Genomic DNA, 25,743 nt, shown 5'->3' with positions numbered 1-25,743 from the left:
AAAGACGGGGTCCAAAGGTTTGATCAATTAATTAATAATATTAATTAATAATATCCCACGTTTCTCCACTGTGGGTCCCCAAGGCAACTTCTTCTCCCCTCTATTTTATCCTCACAACAACCCTGTAAGGTAGGTGAGTCTGGCAAAAGGTAGCCGGCCTGAAGGTCTCTTATGGCAGTGGTCCCCAACCTTTCTGAGGTTGGGGACCGGCAGGGCATCAGGGCGCGGCCCGCAGCCCGCGCGGGCCACGGCCACGCATCGGGCCGCGCCCACGCATCGGCCCGCGCCCGCGTGCCGTGCCCACGCATCGGGCCACGCTCGGGTGCCGCGCCCGCGCATCAGGCCGCACCCACATGGGCGCGGCCCGGCCTGATTCCCTCTCCCCACCCTCCCGCAGTAAGAAGCTTCCCGGGCTGCAAGCTTGCGGCCCGGGAAGTTTTTTACTGCGGGGGGGGGGGGGGCAGGGAGAGGGAGCCGCGGCCCGGCGCCATGGCCTTCGCGGCCCGGCACCGGGCCGCGGCCCGCAGGTTGGGGACCACTGTCTTATGGCATGAACAGGGATTTGAGTGTTACAGATACGGGTCCCACTTTCTGAACCTCTGCCCCGCATTGGCTCTCAATCAACAAACTAAATAAACCAAGTACCTAATGATAAAACAATAAACAGAACGGAGACCAAATGTCCTCCGGCACCCACCCACCCTGCTTTGTGGCTTGAGAAGTGTCACCTTTCGGCACCCTTGTTCAAGCTCTCTGTTCTTGCCACAAGAAACCTTCAAATTAGGTTGCCAGATCCAGGTTGGAAAAGACGATGAGGAAGAAGGGTTGGTTCTTATATGCCGCTTTCCTCTACCGGGAGGAGTCTCAAAGGGGCTTCCAGTCGCCTTCCCTTCCCTCTCCCCACAACAGACCCCCTGCGAGGTCGGAGAGAGCTCTGTCAGAACTGCTCTGCGCGAACAGCTCTACCAGGACCATGCCCTGCCCCAGGTCACCCAGCTGGCTGTTTGTGGCGGAGGAGCGGGGACTCAAAACCCGGCTCTCCCGATGCGAAAGTCGCCGCTTTTCTCCAAACTCCGAGCGCTTGAGAGGCCACCCTTCCGAAGCACCCCTTCCCCTCCGGGGGAACCGATCTCCGCCGTCGGGAGAGGAGCTGGGCGACCCGTCGGGAGGTTGGCATCCGCGCTTCCGCCGTCGGGCCCAGGGCTGCCCTGCTTCGTGGGCAGGCGGCGGGCTGGCAGGCGGCAATCCGTCCGGTGCGGCGCTTTCCCGGCGGAGGCACGGGGCGGTTCGAGGGCGGCAGGTGATGCCCGGGCAGGGCTGGGCTGGGCTGGGCTGGGCCGGACCTTGCCGCCCGCCTCGCCTGCCCTCCGGGAGCCGCCCACGCCGGGCGAGACCCAGCAGCAGCAGCAGCAGGAGGAGGAGGAGGAGGAGGAGGAGAGGCGGAGAAGGAGGAGGCGGCGGCCGCGCTGGCGGAGGGGCCAGAAGAGCCCGGCGGCGGCGAGGGGAAAGCGGCAGAGTCGGCCCAGAGCAGGAGCCAAGGTAGGAAAAGAAGAGCGCCACTCGAGAGTTTCTCCCCCGCATGTCTCTCCCTGCCGGGCTTCCGCCTGCTGCCGCTGTGCCTTCGCCTGCCCTTCGAGGCTGCCTTGGCTGGCCGCTCCCCGCACAGCAGAGCATCCCCGGGAGCGCTCCGGCCGCGGCTCAGAGACCGGGTGCGAGTTGGGGGGTGCCAGCCTCCAGGCGGGACCTGGGGATGGCCCGGGATGCCAGCGCTTCTCCCGGCGGCGGAGGGCCGCTCCCCTGGAGAACAGGGCTGCTTGGGAGGGCGGGCAGCACCCAGATCTTTCCCGAGCGGGATCTGGCAAGCCTACCTGCCTGTGCCCCCAGCCAGGGAAGAGGCGGCAACCCGAGTTCTAGTCCGGGGAAGGGGCATGCCAGGATGAAGCAGTCTTGCAGGGGCAGACAGATCCCCCACCTGATCAGGAATCCAACAGCAGGCAGGTTAGACGGCCAGCGCCCGTCCTGCGTCTCCTGCGACCTGTCTCCACCGAGAGGGTGCCCTGGGTCCACTTTTCCTTGGCCACCCTCAGGGAGGGGCTCTGCCTTCCCCAGGTGTGCCCCCCCCTAAAATGACCACCTTACATACACACACCCGGCTGCCCACAGATCTGCCCCCCCCCCTGGCCAGCAGAGGCTCTGCCCAGGCAGTCCCTCCGAAAGGCCCCTTTTGTGGCTGTGTTTATGCTCCGGGCATTCCTGAGCCTCAAGGACTGCTGGACAGACGGACCAGGGGGGCTAGACCCGCCTGGCTCAAGCAGGGCCCCCAGAATATGGGGTGTGTGGTTGTGTTGTGGGGGCTGGAGGGGGGCAGACGGCAGGGGAGGGGCGGGCTCGTGCCCGCCCAGCCTTTCCCTCCCTCTTCCCCTTTCTCCAGGCATATGATTTACATCTCCCGGGAGACGTAAGCCAGAAACTCCGTCCCTGACCTTTCAGTCTCCCTTGGGGTGCAGGCGCTATTTGAAGAGGATTTAACTCTTCTCGGCCCTGGAGCCGCAGCCTCAAAGGCAGCCAGGGGGACTTTAGCCCCTCAAGGGCGGGGGGGGGGGGAGGCTGTTCTAAGGGCCCAAATGGCCCAGCTAGGGAACTTCCCAAAATAAATAAATCTTCCCAAGTGGGATACAAGTGCACAGATCACAGATGGGAAGGGTCCCGGCGAGAATAAATAAACAGATTTCCCAAGTGGGATACAAATGCACAGGCGAGAATAAATAAACAAACTTCCCAAGTGGGATACAAGTGCACAGGTCACAGGTGGGAAGGGTCCCGGCGATAATAAATAAACAAACTTCCCAAGTGGGATACAGGTGCACAGATCACAGATGGGAAGGGTCCCAGCGAGAATAAATAAACAGATTTCCCAAGTGGGATACAAGTGCACAGATCACAGATGGGAAGGGTGCCAGGGAAGCGTAGCCAACCCATCGAGGGCCATGAGGTAAGAAAGAAGCAGGCAGTTTCCCTTTGCCTACTCCGGGGGTTGTGTGTGTGTGTGTGTGTGTGTGTGCATCCTCTGGAATTGGGGTCACTGTGTGGGCAGGTAGCTGAGAATTTCCAGCATTCTGCAGGGGGTTGGACTAGATGACCTTGGAGGTTCCTTCCAATTCGATGATTCTATTCTTTCTTGGTCTCCCATCCAAGGCAGACCCTGCTTAGCTTCCAAGAGTGGATATATTTGGACTAACCTGGACTATTAGGGCTGGCTGTCCCAGGTTAGACCTGAACCCCAGATTTGGCAGGTCTCAGAAGGCCGTCCGGCCCCCCATCCCCACCCCTATCCTGATTGAAGCCCTTTTCCCCCCAAAACCAGTCTTTATGTCCAAACCACAAGCCCCAAGCAGCAAACAAGCACCCTGCAGAGAGACAGGGAAGCCCTGCAGATGACTCAAGCAAGCAAGTCAAGCTACGCACTACCCCCCCTCCTGTCTGGTTGGCCATGGCTTGGAAGCTGCTTTACGTTAACTCTGTCTTGCTTGGTAAAATGTAGCCACCTTTTTAAAATGGATGCGTTTATCCATTTAAACCAGGGGTAGTCAAACTGCGGCCCTCCAGATGTCCACGGACTACAATTCCCAGAAGCCCCTGCCAGCATTCGCTGGCAGGGGCTTCTGGGAATTGTAGTCCGTGGACATCTGGAGGGCCGCAGTTTGACTACCCCTGATTTAAACCATTTAAATCATTCTTACCTTCTGTGTACACCTCAAAGGAACCAGGGACACCTTCCCTGGTTCTTTCCATCTCCTCCCTTTTCTCTTCCAGACAGGCAGGTGAGGCAGGTGAGGTGACAGTGATTCCCCCAGGGGGTTTCAAAGCAGTGGGGACCTCAGCCTGGGTCTCCCGGTTCCCAGGCCCCGGTCTGTGAGGTCACGCCGGTGCAGCGATTTGAGTCATGCACGATTTGAGTCACGGTTCTTACCCCATGCCGAGGCCTGTGCTTTGCTCCTCCTGAGCCATCGCCTCGGGCCATAAAACAGGGAAGACACCAGGAGGAAGTTCTCACAGCCCGTAGGTGTTGGATGAGACAGAAGACGAGCTGTCTTGCACCGAATCAGACCGTTGGTTCATCGCTACGGCGAACCGAGGCAGAAACACTCCCGCCCCCGGGGGATCATACCCAATTTCCCTCCCTCGTGAGTCTTCCCGAAGAAATGGGGGAAGGCGGAAGGAGGGGGTGCCCCATTTCATGGCACTCCGTATTCTTTCCGCTGGCGAGCAGGGTGGCGTCCCAGAGAAAGGACAGGACCCTCTCAAACTTTTGACCGCAGAGGAAACCCTGAAATATATACAGGCTTCGGAAGTGATAAAATCTGGCCACGCTTCCCTGCCACGCCCAAGGAGGACTGTGGGGAGGGGGAGTCTGATCGTGTAGGGGTTTGGACTAGATGGCCTAGATGGCCCCTTCCAACTCTAGGGTTTTAGGATTCGATGAGTCTTTCAGGCCCCATCTGGAGGCTGGCAACCCTAGGATTATGTTAAAAAATCACAAAAAAAAAACAAACAGAAAACCAGCATAGCCAAAGGGGGCTGGGGGGCAGTGGTATAGCGAGCTAGGGTGTTGAGTGGTTAAAGAGCAGCGGCCTCTAATCTGGAGAACTGGGCTTGATTCCCCACTCCTCCACCTGCAGCCAGCTGGGTGACCATGGGCTAGTCACAGTCGTCTTAGGGCTGTTCTTGCAAAACAGTTCTTTCAGAGCTTTCTCAGCCTTACCTCCCTCAAAGGGTGTCTGTTGTGAGGGAAGGAGGGGAAAGGCGTTTGTAAACCGCTTTGGAACTCCTTTGGGTAGTGAAAAGCAGGGTATAATTTTTTTTGAAAACCCGCAGCTTCTGTATGGATTCAAACTTTTCTTCCCGAGGTGCTAATTTTCTTTTGTACGGGTTCTGTACGCGAAGGAATATTCAAAGACGCAATCAGCCCCCTGCGGTCTGAAGTGGTACATTCCATTCTGCCTCCTCAATTTTCTACCAGCTCATTCTTTGATGTGGGTAAAAGCAGGCTTTAGGTTTGATTTATCACGGGCTACGTTAGAAAACCCAACTGTAAGCTTCCCACTTATGCCCAGTCATGTTTAAGTGGCTTGCGGCATGCGCTACATCTGTGACACCTAAATGGGCCAGCGCACTTCATGGGCACGTGTAAACATGGCCAAATGCATCTATGAAGCTCAGAAGGGTAAGGACTTTCCATGAGGCCTGCATCCTACGGAATAGGCTTACTTTATTTATATCCTGTCCATAGAGTTTTCTTAAATGGACTCCAGGGAACGGTAGAGGACAGGAAGGCCTGGAGGATCATTGTCCATGGGCTCGCGATGGGTCGGACATGACTTAACAACAACATTTATATCCTGATTGCCACCCCAATTGAGATGCACTTTCACCATTCTCCTCTCTGCCATTTTTTCCCCACAACAACCCATGAGCTGGCGCATACCAACCCTATTTTGCACATGGAGCGAGTACGTGGGCCAGGCTTAGTGACCCAGGGGCCGAAGAGAAACACCGACTGGCAAACCAGCCCACCCCTGGGCCTGGCTGGGCTTCTCCTTGCGGCACCCTTTAAACTGTCCTGCAGGAGCCTCAAGATCTTCATGCAGGCAGGAGGTCTCTCCTCATCACACACAGGTCTGGCTGGGAGGGCTTCTCCTGTACTGCGGTTCTCGGCTGCTGCCGCCTGACCGATCCCCAAAACTGGCTTTGATTTGGGCTCAGCTCTACGGCAGCAGATAAGCCTCTCTGATCTGTAATCAGCCTAACAAATACCACTTAAATGTGTGTGTGTGTTTTTTCCCCAGATTGCTTAAACTGAACGCACGCTCCTATCGTAAGCTCCCCATCTAACCTGGCGGTTCTTAGCTTTCTGATCCACGGCCGCCTTCTAAGTACACAGCGTTATCTCCAAACGCTGGCCGGGCTGCAAGTAAAAAAAAAAATTAGGCCATTAGAAGTAGCTCTCCAGATAAAGCCAATTTATTTATATAGGTATATTTATGATCGAGGCCTGCCGACATCTGGCACGCCTTCAATCAGACTCTGTTACCCCATGGACACCAGCCAGAGCTTTAATGTTCGGTTTGATTCCGGTTTGCCACGTGCCACGTTCTCAAGCGCCACGGGGGGAGAAACGACATCTGAGGTGGTATAAACGTGGAAGGCCCACAGGAGCCTAAAACCGTTCAGCTCAGCGGGCTGCCAGACACCACGACAAGCGGGGAGGTGGGCATGCCCCCAAATCCCAATTTGCCAAGCCCCAGGTGACAGCTGGAGATTGACCTCCGGGCAACACAGGTAGATTCACCTGGAGAAAATGGCTGCTTTGGAAGGTGGAGTCTTCGGCAGGTGGGTTCAGAGGTGGACGGGACGCCAGAAGTGGTTGGAGCTCTTTATTAAGACCCCAGCAGGGGACGAGAACTGCTGAGCTGAACCAAGAAACCCCCGAAGAACTCCAACTTATATTCAGTAGCGAACAGTGGATCATCCCGCCAATGTGTGCTAGAGGTCAATTTTTATTCAGATTGGATCCTGCAGTTGGGATCTAACTATGCATCGGCCAGTTACACTGCCTCAACGTCTCCCCCCCCCCCAACCCTGCCCTTCACACTCCACCCCCCTCCCCCCCAAAAATACTGAGGTGTTTCTCAACTTGGAGCTGGCAACTCTATCCAAGAAGAAAAGTTGGTTCTTATATACCACTTTTCTCTACCCGAAGGAGGCTCAAAGTGGCTTACATTCGCCTTCCCCTTTCCTCTCCCCACAAGAGACACCCTGTTAGGTGGGTGAGGCTGAGAGAGCCCTGAGATTACTGAAGAAGAAGAAGAGTTGGTTCTTATATGCCGCTTTTCTCTACCCGAAGGAATCTCAAAGCGGCTTCCAATCACCTTCTCTTTCCTCTCCCCACAACAGACATTCTGTGAGGGAGGTGGGGCTGAGAGAGAACTGTTGTGTGAGAACAGCTCTATCAGGACTCTGACTGGCCCAAGGTCCCCCAGCTGGCTGCATATGGAGGAGGAGCAGGGAATCAAGCCCAGCTTTCCCAAACTGAGGCTGCCACTCTTAACCACCACGCCATGCTTGTGACTACCGGCATGGCAAAGGGTCACAGGTAGATAACCTGTAGCAAGGAGGGTCAGCAGGAGATGGTGAGTTCACATTTTTGAGGCGGGCATGAGGACTAGGGATATGAGCTTTGGCTCGGTTTGGCCACCTTGGCGATCACCGAAGCCTGAGGCAGCACCGTGGCACTGGTCTCCTACGCCCCGGCTCGGGCTTCAGTGATTGCCAAGACAGCCAAACCGAGCCGAAGCGCAGATCCCTAATGAGGACTGAAGGAGAGTGAATTCTTAGTGACTGTTATGAAAACCCTGTGTCCCACTGGCCCTTCATGCACAACCAGTGCTTAAGGCAGGGGTAGTCAAACTGTGGCCCTCCAGATGTCCATGGACTACAATTCCCAGGAGCCCCCTGCCAGCGAATGCTGGCAGGGGGCTCCTGGGAATTGTAGTCCATGGACATCTGGAGGGCCGCAGTTTGACTACCCCTGGCTTAAGGGGATGGCAGGTGACAGTGGATGAGCGATAGGGTTGTGAATATCCTGCATAGGACAGGGGGTTAGACTAGATGACCCCTGAGGTGCCTTCCACGGGTCCTGCTGAGACTAGGGATTGGTGGTCCCTTCCAGAAGCAAGGAAAAAATCCTCATAGCTCCGCCGTGCCCTGAGGGCCATCCCAGGAATGGGTGAGGGGTGAATGGATGGATGGACATAGGGAAGACGATCCCTCTCTGCATTCCTTGCCTTCGTTTCGTGCCAGGAATTGGCCAAATAATTTTTTAATGAGTTTCACTCAAATGTTTTCTACGTTGGACGGGTTCCCGGCGCAAACACAAATGGATCGCTTGACCTGCCAGGACCAAGGCCCTTGCCCCGGAGTCAATGGAAGGCAGGAGCCCAGAGCTTGGGAAGCTTGCGTGGCTCCGTTTGTGCCAATTGAATCTGATCCAGGCCTCCTTCCGGAGCGACAAAAGGCACAAACGCTCCTGAACATGTGCAGAGTGCGTTTAAGGAAACTCTCCCCGTGACATCCTTAATTTTAGACATTCCTCGTGGATCACTCTAAGGCTGCAGAAAGTAAATGAAATCCGTGTGTAGCTGTAGATTTGGACAAGGCAGAGAGATTTAACCTTTAACCTTTCAAGTCTTCAGTTTTGCAATGAAGGGGAAGCTGTGTCCTGTTAGAACTTGTCTTTCCCCCTCCCTCCTCTTTAAAATGTCCAGGTTTTGATTAAGCCGGCCTTTGTCAACCTTTCGACTGCGGAGGAGCCCCTGAAATAATTTCTCAGACTCTGAGCAGCCCAGGAAGTGGTTCCAGGTGGCCACGCCCTCGCCACACCCCCAGAAGTGACATCACTACCTGCACCCTTTTTCCTCCCCTCCCCCTGCCTTTACTGCGGCTATGGTGGCCCTACCTTATGTAGACTGGGACATTTATGCCAATCAAGGTTTTCTGAGCCTGCAGGTTGGAAAGAAGAGTGGGAGCTGAGAATACAGACCACACCACTTCAGAGCTCTCTTCAGCGCACCCTGGGGGTCCGCAGACCCCTGGTTGGGAACCCCTGGATTAAGCAAAGATGAGCATAACTTGAAGGGTTCATTCCATAGAGCAGTGGTCCGCAACCTTCTTCAGGCTGCGGACCGCCAGTGGCGGGGAGGGCGATCGCCCGGCCGCGCATGCGTGGCACTCCCACGCATGCATTCATGCGCATGTGCGTTTGTGCCATGCGCAGCCGCAAATGCGCATGCTCGGCACTCCCGTGTATGCGCGGCCCTGCTTCCCTCTGCCCCCCTCCCACAAAAAGAAGCTTGCTGGGCCGCAAGCTAACCGGCCCGGGGCAAGGGCCTTCGCAGCCCAGTGGTTGGGGACCACCGCAATAGAGGACGCATGCAAATTTTTAACCAATTTGTTAGAAGATTTGTTGCGGCTTCCTGCGTTTAGGACGGGCCGCCTGGCGCTTGGCAGGGGCTGAGGGCAGCATGGGGCAGAACTGGCAAACTCTCTCAAGCCGAGGAGGGAAAGAAAAAATGGGAAAACACAGAACCGGAAAGGAAAGTGGGAAGAGAGAGGGGAAAAAATGGCAGGAGGAAGGAAAACTGACAGAAAACGGACATCTCCGTTTCCTGTTTATCTCCCTTTTCCTCGTCTATTTAAGCGGCAGCCTAGCTCCTCGTTAAAATCCACGTGTTGCTGCAGTTTTATTTTTATCCCACACGAAGAAAAAAATGTCTCCAGCTGCATGCCAGAAGGACCTCTGCCCTGCAGCAGAAAATCCTGCTGAGCACGTCACAGGCGGCCACAGGGGGGTCCTCCGGAGCTTATCGGAAGCCACGTGAGCTCCAAAGGGTCCTCGGGGGACCTGAAGGGCTTCCCTAGAAGAGAGCTACCGATCCCACCCACCCACCCCTAAAATAGGCAGCTCCTTGGAGTCTCAAGGGGAGAGAGGGTGACCCAGAAGCCCTGCTTGGGACTCTGCATACAGCACAGTTCGCTCTAAGAAGACACTGGTGGTTGTAGCAACTGTTGCCGTATCTAGAGAGCCAGTTTGCTGTAGTGGTTGGGAGTGTGGACTTCTAATCTGGCATGCCGGGTTCGATTCTGCGCTCCCCCACATGCAGCCAGCTGGGTGACCTTGGGCTCGCCACGGCACTGATAAAACTGTTCTGACCGAGCAGTGATATCAGCGCTCTCTCAGCCTCACCCACCTCACAGGGTGTCTGTTGTGGGGAGAGGAAAGGGAAGGCGACTGTAAGCCGCTTTGAGACTCCTTCGGGTAGAGAAAAGCGGCATATAAGATCCAACCCTTCTTCTTCTTCAGTAATATCAGGGCTCTCTCAGCCACACCTCCCTCACAGGGTGTCTGTTGTGGGGAGAGGAAAGGGAAGGCAATTGTAAGCCACTTTGAGACTCCTTCGGGTAGAGAAAAGCGGCATATAAGATCCAACCCTTCTTCTTCAGTAATATCAGGGCTCTCTCAGCCACACCTCCCTCACAGGGTGTCTGTTGTGGGGAGAGGAAAGGGAAGGTGAATATAAGCTGCTTTGAGCCTCCTTCGGGTAGAGAAAAGCAGCATATAAGAGCCAACTCTTCTTTTTCCTCTAGACTGGAAAGTTCTGGGAGATTTGGGAGATGGAGCCTGGGGAGGGCAGAGTCTGGGGATCTCGGCGATCAGAAATCGGCCGACAGATCAAAGATTTTCAGAGCTACAGTCATGCGGACGAAAATGCGAACTCGAGCCTCCTTGACCATTTTAACCTTGGGAGCTTATGAGGCATGCAGCTTTAGGAGATGGCGGAATGGACGGAACCACTTCGGACTGTAGGGGGGGGTCATGGTTTTTTAATGATCCCCAGGGTGAAAGGTTCCCTCCGAGTGGAAAGGCACAAAGCAGGCAGTGGCCTGAAGTAGCCATAGAAACCCCCAGGTTCTGATTATCCCTTTGTGTGGTGTTCTAAAAAAGGGGGAGGAAATCACAAAGGGGCATTCCCCCGCTAATGCCTGACATGGTACAATCCAGGGGTAGTCAAACTGCGGCCCTCCAGATGTCCATGGACTACAATCCCCATGAGCCCCTGCCAGCAAACGCTGGCAGGGGCTCATGGGAATTGTAGTCCATGGACATCTGGAGGGCCGCAGTTTGACTACCCCTGGTACAATCTATCCTATTCCTCACTCGTTGTGTTCCTGATAGATCCAGGTGGGTCGCCGTGTGGGTCTGAAGTGGCACGGCAAAAATAGAGCCCAATAGCCCCTTTAAGACCAACAAAGATCTATTCAAGGTGTGAGCTTTCGAGTGCAAGCACTCTTCCTCAGACTAAATGAACCGCCATCATAACTGTGGAGCAAAGAATGAGCGCGTGGCATCATGTGGCTTAATTTGGATACTATGACAGAATTTACTAATTGGCCACAATTTGCTTTGGCCTTATAGCTCCACAGTTATGATGGTGGCTGCAGCTGCACCAGGCCGACAGCTGCAGCCGGGAAATATTGCTAACATCTGCTTGTCCCCCCACCACCTTACATTTACGTCGCTGTTCCCCATCCCCTGAGATAGGCGACGTTTCGGGTGAAATAGGCACCAGTTATAATAAACTACTGCAATTGTATATTATTTACATTTCATATTTGGTCTTTCTCCATCAGGGATTCCCAACACTGGGGGGTCTGCAGGAGCCCCAGAGGGCTCTGGGGCCCTTCCCCTCCTGTCTTAATGGACTCAGTCACAAGCTAGGGAACTGGCTGCTTCCTTTGCTTCACCCTCCCCGCGTGTGAATACTCTCGTGGTTTCTGCACCTGAAAGGAGGCGCTGTCCGCACCCTTATCCTTAAACTGTCTCCTGTCTGTCCCCGGCCAGTTCTTATTGAGCCTGCCTTTTAATACTGTGGTGATGTCACTTCTGGTGACACGGCACTTCACGGGGGCGTGGCAGGGAGGCGTGGCCAACTGACATCACTTCCGGGGCTCCTTGAAGCCTCAGAAGTCATTTCAGGGGCTTTCCTCCATGTCTCAGAATGTTGAAAAAGGCTGGTCTGTGTGTTTTTAAACTTGCAAGCTGCTCTCAGCTGTAGGGAAGGGTGGCCTAGGAATGAAATGGTTATTGTTAATGGTTATACAATATGCCTGCCACCCAGACCCCTCAAAAGCTCTGGGAAACAAACACCTCCGGAAGATCTCCAAGGAGGGCGGCCCCCTCACCTTTTCCGGAAGGCTCCTCCAAGACAGGAACTTTCCAGAACCTTGCGACAAAATAGCTCCCGGCTGAGAGGGAGCCAGCGTGGTATAGCGGTTAAGAGCGGCAGCTTCTAGGCTTGATTCTCCACTCCTCCACGTGCAGCCAGCTGTGTGACCTTGGGCCAGTCACAGCCCTGATAGTGCTGATCTGACCGAGCAATCCTGTCGGAAGTTCTCTCAGCCTCGCCTCCCTCACAGGGTGCCTGTTGTGGGGAGAGGAAGGGAAGGCGATTGGAGGCCGCTTTGAGACTCCTTCGGGCCGTGAAAAGCGGGCTATAAAAATAAACTTATTATTATTCTCTTAATCAGGGGTAGTCAAACTGCGGCCCTCCAGATGTCCATGGACTACAATTCCCAGGAGCCCCTGCCAGCATTTGCTGGCAGGGGCTCCTGGGAATTGTAGTCCATGGACATCTGGAGGGCCGCAGTTTGACTATCCCTGCTCTTAATGTTCAACACAAATTTATTTGCTCAAAACGACTCTTTCCTCCCTCACACAGATGCTGAGCCCTCTCCAGAAATGTGGTTCCGAAGGATGCCTTTTAGACTGCGACTTTCTGCCCTGGCACCGCAGCGGCCTCCGTAAGCGGCGCTCGAGCTGTGAGGAGCCCGAGCCAGGGGACGAACATGAGGATCGGCGCGAGGAGAAACCGTGCCCCCCAAGCATCTGCTTAGAGGCTCCGGACTCGGACAGCTGCATCCAGCTCCCGCTTCAGGACCCCGGAGGGGTGTGGCGAAGCCGCAGCGAGGGACGTCTGGACAAGGACGCGCCGCCCGCTCCAGGGGACACAGAACTGGGGGACAAGTCGGGAAGTGGGTGGAGTTTGCCGTCTCCCAAATCCCTGAGGAAGGAGCGCCAGCCGCGAGGGAGAGTCGCGGCCGCCAAAGAGCACCTGCGGAACCTTTTCGGAGGGTCGAATAAAGTCAGTGAGCGCCCAGCCTTCTCCTCGCCTGCTCCAACACTGCATCCTTTGCTTTGAGAGCCAGTTTGGTGTAGTGGTGAGGAGTGCGGACTTCTAATCTGGCATGACGGGTTCGATTCTGCGCTCCCCCACATGCAACCAGCTGGGTGGCCTTGGGCTTGCCACTGCACTGATAAAACTGTTCTAGCCGGGCAGTGATATCAGGGCTCTCTCAGCCTCACCCACCCCACAGGGTGTCTGTTGTGGGGAGAGGAAGGGGAAGGGGACTGTAAGCCGCTTTGAGCCTCCTTCGGGTAGGGAAAAGCGGCATATAAGAACCATCTCTTCTTCTTCTTCTTCTTCTTCTACCCGTTGTCTGAGGCCTTCCCTTTCTTTTCTCTTTCTCTCTGTTTTCCTTTCCGTGAGAAAGACAAGCCCGGGATTTTGTTTTGTTTTTAACTCGCGCTTGTATAAATATTTTAGCGTCTTTGTTCGCCATGGTTTTAACCTCTGGAATTTCCTGCCTCGAAAAAAAAAATAATGTATCTTGAGCCTAAATGGAAAACCAATAATTAATTGTCAAGGGAGGGGTTATGGGAGCGGGCCTGGGATCCCAGATACCTCGATTTCTCTGGGGCAGCCAAGATACCAGGAAGCTAGTTGGCCAAGTGCCTGAATGAAGGTGGGCTGCATACTTGGGGCACTGTTCCTGGCTCAGGCAGAGAAGGAAGGACGAAGCCACCCTGTTCAGTATGAGGGCAAACCAGTTGTAATCTGGGCCCCTTACTGGCTAGCCTGGTCTTCAGGCACCCCTGGAATTGACTCCAAGGCACTGTGCCAGCATAGGGTCTGTTGTATCAGGGGGGGGGATCTTTCGTTGCCTGAGGGGTGGATTTTTATAAGGATTTTATTATTGTTTCAGGGGGAGGGTTAACGTATATTTAGGAGTGTAACCTACCACGAGCCACATTATGGAAGTGGCGGGATATAAATAAAATAATAAATTTTTTTTGGTGAGCCAGTTTGGTGTAGTTGTTAGGGGTGCGGACTTCTAATCTGGCATGCCGGGTTCGATTCTGCGCTCCCCCACATGCAACCAGCTGGGTGACCTTGGGCTCGCCACGGCACTGATAAAACTGTTCTGACCGAGCAGGAATATCAGGGCTCTCTCAGCCTCACCCACCCCACAGGGTGTCTGTTGTGGGGAGAGGAAAGGGAAGGCGACTGTAAGCTGCTTTGAGCCTCCTTCGGGTAGGGAAAAGCAGCATATAAGAACCAACTCTTCTTCTTCTTCTTCTTTTTCTAAATAAATAAAATAAATAATCTAGTCCAGGCCCCATTCTGCACCCAAAGGTTAATGCACATTCGATGCACAGAACTAGATTTTCCTGTTCTGCACAGGAAAATCCAGCTGCAAAAGCACATTGAAAGTGCATTATCCTCCGTGTGCAGAAGGAGTCCACCGCAAACCTCGCCCACTCCTGGCTCCACCCCCAAAGTCTCCAGGTATCTCCCAACCCAGAGCTGTGTTCCTCCTTGGGAGAGAAAGAGTGAACCCTTGGCTTGAACGGTTCTGTAGGGATGGCATGGGGTCTGGTCCAAACTGAGCTCGATGATTCCTATTATGGACTTCAGGGTATCCAGAAACCCAATCACTAAGGTCTGCCTGTTGGAAACTCTGGCCTGGAGAGTCACTGCAGTGTAGTGATTAAGAGCAGCAACCTCTACTCTGGAGAACTGGGTTGAATTCCCCATCCTCCCCATGTACCCATGGGTGACCTTGGGCCAGTCACAGTTCTCTCAGAGCTCTCTCAGCCCCACCTACCTTACAGGAGGCCTGTTGTGGAGAGAGGAAGGGGAAAGTGTTTGTAAGCCATGCTGAGGCTCCTTCAGGGGTATGAAAAGCCAGATCTTGTTTCCGGTGGGACGCAGGGCGTCCTAGTTGGACTTCTGAGAGCAGCCACCATAGGGGATTCCCTGGGGGTTGGTATTCTCCACCAGCATGGGCTCTTCTTTCTCTCTTTCAGTCTCTGGGATCCAGCGCGGAATCTAACTTGGGGTCGGACGGGGACAGCAGCCACCCAGCACGGCCGACGCAAAAACAGTGCCGGTGAGTGGCTTGCCGGGGTTGCTTCTTGAGAGCGTCCAAACCAGGCCGCTGTTCCGGGCAGCATCCGCATGACCTCTAGCAGCCCCCTGTCGAGGTCTTCCTCATCCCCAGTTCACCCTGTCGAAACCCTTGCTGACTAGCTCCTTTCCAAAAGAATCCAGCCTAAGTGCGTCAGCACAATCCGGGCCGTCGCATCAGGGACATCGCATCAAAATCGCAAGATGTCCTGCTGCATGCTGCTTTGGTCAGGCCCCACCTGGAGTCCTGTGTGTGGCTCTGGAGGCCTCGCTTCAAAAAGGACGTGGCAAAATGGAGAGGGTGCAGAGGAGAGAGTGACAAGGATGATCCGGGGCCTGGGGACCAAGCCCTGTGAGGAAAGGCCTCAGGGCAGGGGTAGTCAAACTGCGGCCCTCCAGATGTCCGTGGACTACAATTCCCAGGAGCCCCTGCCAGCGAATGCTGGCAGGGGCTCCTGGGAATTGTAGTCCGCGGACATCTGGAGGGCCGCAGTTTGACTACCCCTGCCTTAGGGGCTTGGGAATGTTCAACTTGGAGAAGAGGAGGATGAGAGGGACAGGATGGCTGTCTTGAAGTAGCCGAAAGGTTGTCCCTTGGAGGAGGGCAGGGAAAGGTTCCTGTTGGCAGCAGAGATAGGATCTGTAGTAATGGCTTTAAACTACAGGTAGAACAGTACTGGCCAGATATCAGGGGGGAAATTTCACAGTCAGAGTAGTTCTGCAGTGGAATTGGCTGCCTAAGGAGGTGGTGAGCTCTCCCTCATTGGCAGTCTTCAAACAACATCTGGACAGATACTTATCTTGGATGCTTGAGGATGATCCTGCATTGAGCAGGGGCTTTTTCTAGATGGCCTCCATGGCCAGGGAATTCTAGGATTCTAAGGGAGCAGTGACCATTTTTGAGAGTTCAGTGGTACAGTTTTTGTTTGTCACCTCCAGAGTTTTTTTCCAGGGCTTAAAAAAACCCCGCCTCTAGTTGTTACTATTTTGGGTTTTTTTAAAAGTCCTCCCAAAGTCTGCCAGTACCATAGCAAGGAACAAAATACAGGGAGAACGGTGACCGACAGAGGAAAATATGCAGAGCATTCTCCTGTGGATTGGGTCCCTGGCCAACAGGCAGGCCTTTGACCTTGTAGCTACAGTGAATGCAGAATGGAAATTCCTCGTCCTCCCCTTACAAACAGCCTGACCCATTTTTATCCCGCCCTTCCTCTAAGGAGCTACTCGGGAATGATCTCCATCCCACTTTGATTCCTTCCCTCAACCCTGCGAGGCAGTTTGGACTGAGATCGAGAAACCTCACGAGTTTCATAGACTAGGGAGGATTTGAACCTGGGGCCCACTGGATCACCCACGCCAATGCTGCACCCCACTGGCTGACGCCATGCTATGTCCAGTCTGGTGCTAGAAACCAGATCCCTGGATCGAATTTCAACTTGACGTAGAATCTGCCTTCCAAGGTGGCCATTTTCCCTAAGGGCCCCCTGGAGATCTCGGTCCCCTGGAGAGCAGTTGTAATCCCCGGAGCCCTCCAGCCACCACCTGGAAGTTGGCAACCCTGTGTGATCCCCAGAGGAGGATTCCTCCCCAAACTAAGGCTGCCAGCTCCAGGTTGGTTGTAATAGCAGGGGATTTCCAGGCAACGTCTGGAGGTTGGCAACGTGACCTCAATCTCCACCCTCCCCAGGCTCCCCCCTCCCCCCCAAAAAACCTCCAGCAGATTTCCAAGTCTATGATTTCTGTGTTTGTGTTGTGTTTGTGTGTGTGTCTGTCTGTGTTTGGCCTCAGCCGTTCTGTTTACCTCCTTTTTTTTTTGCTTTTTCCAAACAGGCGAAATAAAAGAAACTTCTTAAGGTTATGGAGTTCAGGGTGTCCAGAAACGCAATCGCTAAGGTATGCTGGAATCCCAAGGTGTATTTGAATACAAAATGTGTCATTGTGCCTCTCCTTTCACCTCCTCCCCTCACGCACACCCCAGTGGGAGTGTTGTGTGTGTGGATCCTCCAAGGACCGGAGCTCGATTTCTGAGCCGGGATCGTAGTCCTGTGCCGCTTGATTGGCTCGCACCTGGCTGGTCTTCCCACCTGAGCCAGTAGATTCAAAGGCAACCGCTGTGCCCCGGATTGGACAGCACCTGGGCAGATCCATTAGGGATCCAATCACTTTAAACTAATCGGGTATCCAATCGCCTGTAACTGCAGGAAGTTCTTTTGTTCTGAATTGTATATATTGGATGAGGGGGTTGTTTGGGGGGGTTCGGTTCAGAGTACTATGAGCTGAGATTGAGCAGGGGGCTGGACTAGATGGCCTGTATGGCCCCTTCTAACTCTATGACTCTATGATTCTATGAGATCACTACTGCTGAAAGATTTCAGTGCCTCCGTGTTCCTCGACCCACAGAATTAACAGGGAGGGTGGGTCGAACAGGGAACAGGGAAATTACTGACAACTGGCCTGAGAAATGTACAAAGGAGCGCTCACCCTTGCTGTTTTCCTGCTACGATTGCTCTTCCTGGGTGTTGAAGGGCAGCATACCCTAATCTGGAGAGCTAGGTTCAATTCCCCACTCCTCCACACGCAGCCAGCTGGGGGACCGCGGGCCAGTCACAGTCCTCTTAGAGCTCTTCTCACAGCACAGTTCTCTTACAGCTCTCTCAGCCCTACTTCCCTCACAGGGTGACCGTTGTAGGGAGAGGAAGGGAAAGGCCATTGTAAGCCACTTTGAGACCCCTTTGGGTAGTGGAAAGCAGGGTATACAAAACAAGCTCTTCCTCTTGAGTTGATCTGGAGAGTTAGGTTCAATTCCCCACTCCTCCACACGCAGCCAGCTGGGCGACCGCGGGCCAGTCACAGTCCTCTTAGAGCTCTTCTCACAGCACAGTTCTCTTACAGCTCCCTCAGCCCTACTTCCCTCACAGGATGACCATTGTAGGGAGAGGAAGGGAAAGGCCATTGTAAGCCACTTTGAGACCCCTTTGGGTAGTGGAAAGCAGGGTATACAAAACAAGCTCTTCCTCTTGAGTTGATCCGCGCTGCTCCTCCAGCAGAAGACCCGCAAATAAAATCTCTTGGTGGGCCTCCAGTCCGTAACTGGGATGAAGGAATGCGTTACCTTGGCCGGGGAATCAGTTCGGGAGCAGCCAAAGGAAACTCTTCCCACAACTCGCCACTGAGAGCTGGTTTTGACTTGAACTCTCGTTAGGTCTTCCTGGCCTTGCGCCCGGATGGATTTTATGCCAAGCAGCAGAAACGTCTATAAACATGGAATTCTCCTCAGCCCCAGGGCTTCAGGGACGCAGGGCTCGTGCGTGCCTCTGTTTATAGGATAGTTTCGATAACTCCCTGGCCGCAGGGAACTTGGGAAAGTGTGAGTTGACTGGAAATAAAGACGGCCACAGGGCTGTCGCTGCTCCAGAGCGGCATCCATGCCCGCATGGAAGCAGGAGAGGAAGCAGAGGAATTGATGAAGAGCACGAGGATTGATGGACAGACTCAGTGCTGCTTCTAAGCAGCTGAGGGAGGCTAAAAGAAAAAGTCGAGAAAAAAGCCGATGGAAGGCAACAGCAGTCCCTGGAGAAAGATTACGAACATAAGAAGAGCCCTGCTGAATCAGACCAACGGCCCATCTAGTCCAGCCTCCTGGTCCGCACTGTGGCCAACCAGGGTGTAGTGTTTTTACCAACTCCCAGATCGACTAAATCCCTCCCGTCAACACTGGATTCAATTTCCATTTTTATTTTGGGCGCTTTAAATTTTCCCTCTGCAACATGCATGATTGATTCGTGGTGAACCTACCTTTTCCCCGCGATATCCTGGAGTGGATATAAGGCTCGATATTTCAAAAACGGCCATGAGTAAATGTGCAGAATTTTGCCTTTTTGCGGATTGACTTCCTTTTCTGTGCCTCGTAGCAAAGCAGTCTTCCCTGATTGGCCAGGATATCAGTTCAAAGACTTACTTGTTCCTGGTTGCAACTAGCTACTCCAGGATATCGCAGGGGAAAGGTAGGGTCGCTCCGGATCAATCCTGCATGTTGCAGAGGGAAAATTTAAATTTAAAATTTAAATCACCCAAAATAAAAACGGACACCACATTCTGTGTAGACGGCAGGGACTGAATCAATCAGTAATGGGTTTAAACTTCAAGTACAACGATATAGTCTAGATATCAGGGGGAAAAAATTCACAGTCAGAGTAGTTCAGCAGTGGAATAGGCTGCCTAAGGAGGTGGTGAGCTCCCCCTCACTGGCAGTCTTCAAGCAAAGGTTGGAGACACACTTTTCTTGGATGCTTTAGGATGCTCTGGGCTGATCCTGCGTTGAGCAGGGGGCTGGACTAGATGGCCTCTATGGCCCCTTCCAACTCTATGATTCGATGCTTCTATGAACCTGGGACTGGAATAAAAGCTCCATGCAGATTCAGCCCAGAAAGCGGTGGGTCCCAGACTGCTTGCAAAGGAGCAGACAAAACTCTGCTTCGGCTCCACTCAGCATGTTTTCCCACCGAGTGGGCCTTGTGCTGATGGTCGCCGGACTCAGAACGCTCATGGCAGACTAATGACTCTAAGTCAAGACCTCCCTGTCATCTTTTCGTGATGCTAATGGAGACGGTCTGGATGGAAACGGCAAAAGTGCTCTTTGTGCTCCTGCCAGCCTGCGGGGGAAACAAAGACACGTGTCCGCGTAGGGGAAGGCCTCCTTAATAGGTGAGCAGCTAACGACTCGCCCACCTTGCCTGCTTTTTCAATTTTTAATCGTTCGCATTAGCCTGTCCGTGGAGCATCTCTCTTTCCTGGAAGCCAGGCTGGCCATTTAGACTTGGCTTGGGGCCAGACCTTCTTGGAGAGGGTGGGGGGAGGGGCCCGAAAGGGCCGGCCGGTTTGAATCCAAGAGCCGAGAGAAGAATGTCAATGCATTTCCTGTGGAAGAGCTCTGGAGTGGGTAACCTGCGTGGAGGGGCTCGGGCTCCGAGCGTTTGGCAGAGAAGGCAACTGGAAACGGAAATGGGCAGCGAGCAAGGCACGGTGGTGTGTCGGCTGGCGGTGGAGCGGCACCTCGTGGGCGCCGGTAAATCAGGGGTGCCCAACATGTTGCCCTTTCCCTGATGCGTTTAGAACGGTGGTTTTCAAACTGGGTGTCGGGACCTCTTTGGGGGTCGAATGACCCTGTCATAGGGCAAGCAGCTCGGCCGGGCGGGGGGGGGGAGTGTGCCATCCCCACAACAGCCTTGCAGGGTAGATCGAGATAAAGCGTTCGTCCGTCTGGAGCAGCGGAAAAGAGCGAGATCGGCACGGTGGGACCAGAGGCAGAACTGAACCGAGAAACCCCAGGGAAAAAAACCAATTTATGTACAATGGATCTTCATGCCCTTGGTCAGTTTCGGTTTAATGTTTGTGAAAGAACACTTGCGTAATTTTATGGCTGGGGATCGCCTGTGTTGTGTCTCATGTAACAGGTTCCTTTGAACAGCCAACCCGAGGACATAGGGGCCAAAGCTTTCCCCTTGTGTGGTCTCCTCACTCTGGGAGCAGTGCCTCTGAATGCGCAGGCTAGTAGCCACTGATTCTCAATGAATCTCTCGAAATCCCCTTTTAAAGCCGTTGGTTATTTTGGCCGTCGCTCCATCCTCTGGGAGCGAATTCCACATTCAACTTGCGCTCTGTGTAAAGTCCCATTTCCCAAACCTTCTGCCCGTCAGTTTCATAGAATCACAGAATCATAGAGTTGGAAGGGGCCATACAGGCCATCTAGTCCAACCTACGCAGGATCAGCCCAAAGCATCCTAAAGTTTCATGGGATGCCCATTTTTTTTAAACGTGCCTTTGGCAGCAGCTGCCCCAACAGCACAAGGGTCTTCACTGCATGAGATAAAGTAAACAACAGCAGCCATTTTGAGGCTAGCACCCCTTCTCACGGTGGCCATTTTGTGGTGGCCATTTTGTCGTTGCATCCACCACACTGTGTTAGAATCCCAAAGTTGTCCCGAGGCTCAAAAAGGCTGGGGACCCCTGACTTACCTATTTCTTACTCAAGCCAGCGTTGCCAAGAACCGTGCAAGCGCCTCGCCTCCCAAGAGCTGCGTTCAAATCCTGCAGCTCCTTGGAGTCCATCAGGGGATTAGCTCTGGGGAAATCTTGTGCTACTGGGCTCGAATCTAACTCTCCTACTGCAGACCAATAGAGCTTCCCTCATCTCAAGGAAGCAGAATCCGCTTCCAGTGCCCCGGGGCCTTGTCACTGCTTGGGGAAGCTGGGAACGTGTAGCCGTACGTGACAGTGTGAGCTACAGACACTGCCCTGACTGTTACACCAAGAGGCTGTGGTGGCCTTGGAAGAGAGCCTTGCTGATGGCTGTTTGTTAACCCCTGCTTCAGGAAAAGAGAACAGTCCTCTTCTCCCATGGTTCCCAGGCACTTCCCTTAAACAAACCCAGAGCCATGGTCCCGGGGTCAGGCCGTGATCTCCGGCTGCATGGCGATCCCTCAGCTATTTCTGTTTTTCGTCTCGCAGGCCAAGTCCGGAGGAGGCCCAGGAGTGGGCTGAATCTCTGGAGAAACTGTTGCTTCATCCATGTAAGTGCCCCGGTCCGTCGGTGTATTGCTTCCCCTTTCTCCTTTGGCCTTCCCAGCAATCTCCCAGGGACCGGTGGAGAAGGAAGGGGCAGCCCGAGGTCACCACTCATGGCAGTCTCCGTGCCTGGACTGAATCGCCTCAGATGGGCTGCTGAAGCCTGGGGGTGATTCTCCCTGTAGCTCTCGTTGTTGTTGCAAATGCAGAGGCGATCACAGGGGTGAAGCGGAGCCTGCAAAGAGGTTTACCCAGCACTTGTGTTGCCTCTGCCCTCCATGGCTGCTCTTCCAACCCCACTGGAGGGCTAATGGGGGGCTTAAAAAAAAAAAAGCAATTGATTATGCTGTAGTGCAGAATTATCAGGATCTCTTGCAACAATGCACTAATTCTTAGCTTTCTTTTGTACAAAGTATGTTGCTAGCCCTTTTTGTTGCCAAGCTGTAAGGGGAAAGGTACAGCCTTGGGTGCATTACTTTTTATGTTATACTGCAGAAAGTATTTGGATTCTTTTATGGACAGAGAACCCTTATGGCTCTGCTCACGAGAGGAAAGGAGCTCAGAGGCATCACACGCATGCATGCACACGCCCCGCTCCCCCCTCACAGATCTGTGATGCCGCAAGCATTTGACAAATCTAATTTATCTAATTTATTTATCTTTTGCTTAACCCACCTCCTTTTCAGATGGCCAGCGTGCTTTTCACGCTTTCCTGGAATCGGAATTCAGCGAAGAGAACCTGGACTTCTGGGTGGCGTGCGAAGACTACCGGAAACTCCGAGGCTGCGACAAGCTTCAGGATAACGCCAGGAAAATCTACGACCAATATGTCACCATCCAGGCCCCCAAAGAGGTAGGGAGACCTTTTGGCCTCGGCCATGTGCTGGACTGACAGAGGGGTACATAGGAAAAGAGTGCCGGGCAAGAAGCAGTGTCATATCGAATTGACCACTAGAGGGCCAAAACACATGTGGAACAGCAACACCACCAGCAGTATCCCCTGGAGCAGGGGTAGTCAAACTACGGCCCTCCAGATGTCCATGGACTACAATTCCCAGGAGCCCCTGCCAGCAAATGCTGGCAGGGGCTCCTGGGAATTGTAGTCCATGGACATCTGGAGGGCCGCAGTTTGACTACCCCTGCCCTGGAGTCTCAAGACACCTTACAATCTGCTTCCCTTTCCTCTCCGCACAACAGACACCCTGTGAGGGAGGTGAGGCTGAGAGCGCCCTGATATTCCTGCTTTTTCAGTGCTGTGGCAAGCCCAAGGTCACCCAGTTGGTTGCATGTGGAGGTGGAGCAGGGAATCAACCCTGGCTCACCAGATTAGAAGTCCATGTGCCTAACCACTACACCAAGCAGGCTCTCCCACGTAGGCCAACTGAGCAGAGTTTTGCCTTGGGCTATGGAACGTTCAGCATGTTATCCGAATTATGAACATTCTTTTATATGTTACGATATTATCGGGGGGATTTTCAGTTATGCAAAAGACCAGTCTTAGGCCAGCTCATCGCTAATCTCTTGTTCTGACTTCTGTAGACGTTTGGCTCTTTCGTGACCAACCTCCTGCATGTAGACCTGACCCCCTCCCTTCCTTCTTGCAGGTCAACCTGGATTCCCAGACCAGAGACGTCACAAACCGAAACATTTTGCTCCCCACCCGGGCTTGCTTCGAACAGGCCCAGAGGCGTATCTTCGGCCTGATGGAGAAGGACTCCTACCCCAGATTCCTCCGTTCCCCCGTTTACCAAGTGTTGGTTCAGCCAAATGGACAGCCTAATGGAGCCATGTAAAACCCCGCCAGCCTAGGAAAGAAGAGAGCTGTGAAGGGTCCCTTTCTCAGGCTGCCGTTGGGCCCTTTAGACTGTGTGCAAAAGAAGACAGAAGGCCTTATTCTCCAAGGCTTATAACCTATGCTGGGCAGATGAGCGGCCTAAACGTTTCCGAAACAAAAGTAGCATGCAAAAAGTTTGGAGCAAGCAGACGTTTTGGGTACTGGTGGTTTAAAAATGGAATGATAGAATCACAGGTTGTGTGGTGGACATTTGGAGCACCTGAGATCACATGTTACAAATATGGAATACAGTGTAATGCATGGAGTTGAGCATCCCTGGATCCCCGCTTGGAGAAAAGAAGAAAAGAAGCTATATCTCGTCAAGTCTCCAAGAGGGAAGGAGCACAGCCCTTTGTCCTGCCTCAGCCATTGGTATGGTGGCATCAGAGAGTGTGCGCCTAGAACTGTGAATGACGTGGAACGCCCCTGGGAGAGTCACTTGGGAGTGTTTCTGCTCAGGCTGTAGCGCCCTCTTGAGGTTTGAAAGGGAATGTGTCACCGGTCCTCGTGATTGACAGGCAGCACAACGGTTCTGGATTGGCCAGGCCTGATGTAAATGTCTTCCGTCTCCTCCTGGTCAACAAACCAGTGCCTTCCACTTCCTGCACGTTGGGCTGCAGCCCTCCTGGTTACAGCCGCTCACCCCGAGCGGGACAACGCATCCATAACAGCTTTAAGTGCGGGTAGATGAACTCAGCTGGCGATAAAACTCTGCTAGGGTTTATTTTTGCGAAATGTAGACACACATACACACACACAACCCGGTGACCTTCCCTCTCCAGAAATGTTTATAGCATGTGCAGGTTTGGAAAGATTCTTCATTAAGCCACCAGGGGGCGCTGGGTATCCGCTGCTTAAGGTCATCTTGGGCTCTGAAAGCAATTGTAGTCTGTCTGTCCCTTTCTCCCCTTCTCTTCCTGTCTGTCTCTCCGGACGACTATGCAAGATGCACAGCAAACATGAATTCTGCATGGCCCCTGGAGCATGTACTGATGTTTTCTGTGGATGGCGTTCATGTGTATACAAAGAATCCCTTAATTCAGGGGTAGTCAAACTGCGGCCCTCCAGATGTCCATGGACTACAATCCCCATGAGCCCCTGTCAGCGTTCGCTGGCAGGGGCTCCTGGGAATTGTAGTCCATGGACATCTGGAGGGCCGCAGTTTGACTACCCCTGCCTTAATTGCTCGTGCATTTATTTATTCATTGGGAACATCTGCACCCTTGACCCATAAACCTTGGAGAATGGCTCATGCCATTTCAAAAGAATAGACAATGGGGCAAAGCATAAGAGCCATGGAAGGCAGGGTCACAAAAGAACGGCCAACGCTAAAAATACGACAGCCAAAAACGGAAGGAATCCAAACCGTGACCTTGTCACTGGGAAAGGGGTCGATAGCCGAGGGTTTGAAATCAATATCACCGAGCAAGCATTCTTAATATGTTCAGAAGCACTTAGGTTGAAAGAAATTACAACAAATGGTCATGTTGGTTCCGGTGAACTTGGGAAAGCTCAATAAAATCAGAGTCCAGCGGCGCCTTTAAGACCAACAAAGATTTATTCAGGGCGTGAGCTTTCGAGTGCAAGCACTCTTCCTCAGACTATGAACTCCTTACATCAGGGGTAGTCAACCTGTGGTCCTCCAGATGTCCATGGACTACAATTCCCATGAGCCCCTGCCAGCATTTGCTGGCAGGGGCTCATGGGAATTGTAGTCCATGGACATCTGGAGGACCACAGGTTGACTAGCCCTGCCTTACATGACAGGGAATATATAGCAAAAAAAAAAATCAATTCTGTTACATCAGTCAACTGCGTCACGCAACCAAATACAGCCAATGATAATCCTTTGTCAAAACAGCCAATCAATCCCCTGGAATTCAGTTGTAGTTCACAAAAACACAAGGAGAAAGAAAACGGCCTGTGCCAGTGATCAGAGGCTCTCACCTCACCATATGCCGCTTTTAGTCCCTGCTAAAAAAAGCTGCAGTTAGTCCCTGGAAGGGGAAAGGTAGGGAAGTCTAAAAGTGGGCGTGAGCACAGAGAAATACGCACATGAGCAATAGTGGCATCGTATCCGTAACAGACCCGCAATCGCATCGTCTCCGGAAGTCGCCAGCCTGCTCTGTGCGGTTCTAATTTCCCTTCGGAATACCCCTTCTGGGGTTTGGGAAATACCCTTCCATGGTTGTGAAGAAGGTACAGCACCGGGGCTTTCTGCTCAAATCTAGTTCTTCTGAAATCATTCTGTACCCATGCACGTTCCTTAAACGCTCCGTAGTGGTAGAGCCCTTTAGAAAAGGCCCCAGTTAAATTTTAAAATGCTAAATGTTGCTTTGTCACATTTGCATAAGCTGGCATAGCTTCCTACCTCCTGCTTGGGGATTAGGCCTGCAGAGTTTCTTCACTGGTGTGGGAAAGAATTCACCCTGCTCTCATGGCACAGTCATTCCAAGGCACTAGAGTATGGATTCCCAACCA

The 25,743-nt window shown here is 53.3% G+C and overlaps 1 protein-coding gene across 1 annotated transcript; it reads left to right on the top strand.

The window, feature by feature from the left end:
- The first annotated feature begins 1,044 nt into the window (after positions 1 to 1,044).
- LOC143834473 (uncharacterized) lies at positions 1,045 to 24,338 on the top strand. Its single transcript, XM_077331299.1, has 7 exons — positions 1,045 to 1,539; positions 12,336 to 12,758; positions 14,765 to 14,847; positions 16,695 to 16,757; positions 21,372 to 21,433; positions 22,115 to 22,281; positions 23,033 to 24,338. Exons 1-7 carry the CDS (start codon positions 1,045 to 1,047, stop codon positions 23,219 to 23,221), a joined length of 1,482 nt encoding a protein of 493 aa, XP_077187414.1. The 3' UTR covers positions 23,222 to 24,338.
- The last annotated feature ends 1,405 nt before the right edge of the window (positions 24,339 to 25,743 follow it).

The sequence above is a fragment of the Paroedura picta genome, chromosome 3 (genome assembly GCF_049243985.1).
Source record: "Paroedura picta isolate Pp20150507F chromosome 3, Ppicta_v3.0, whole genome shotgun sequence".
In the NCBI taxonomy this organism is placed as follows: Eukaryota; Metazoa; Chordata; class Lepidosauria; order Squamata; family Gekkonidae; genus Paroedura; species Paroedura picta.
This window is presented reverse-complemented; position numbering and strand designations above follow the sequence as displayed.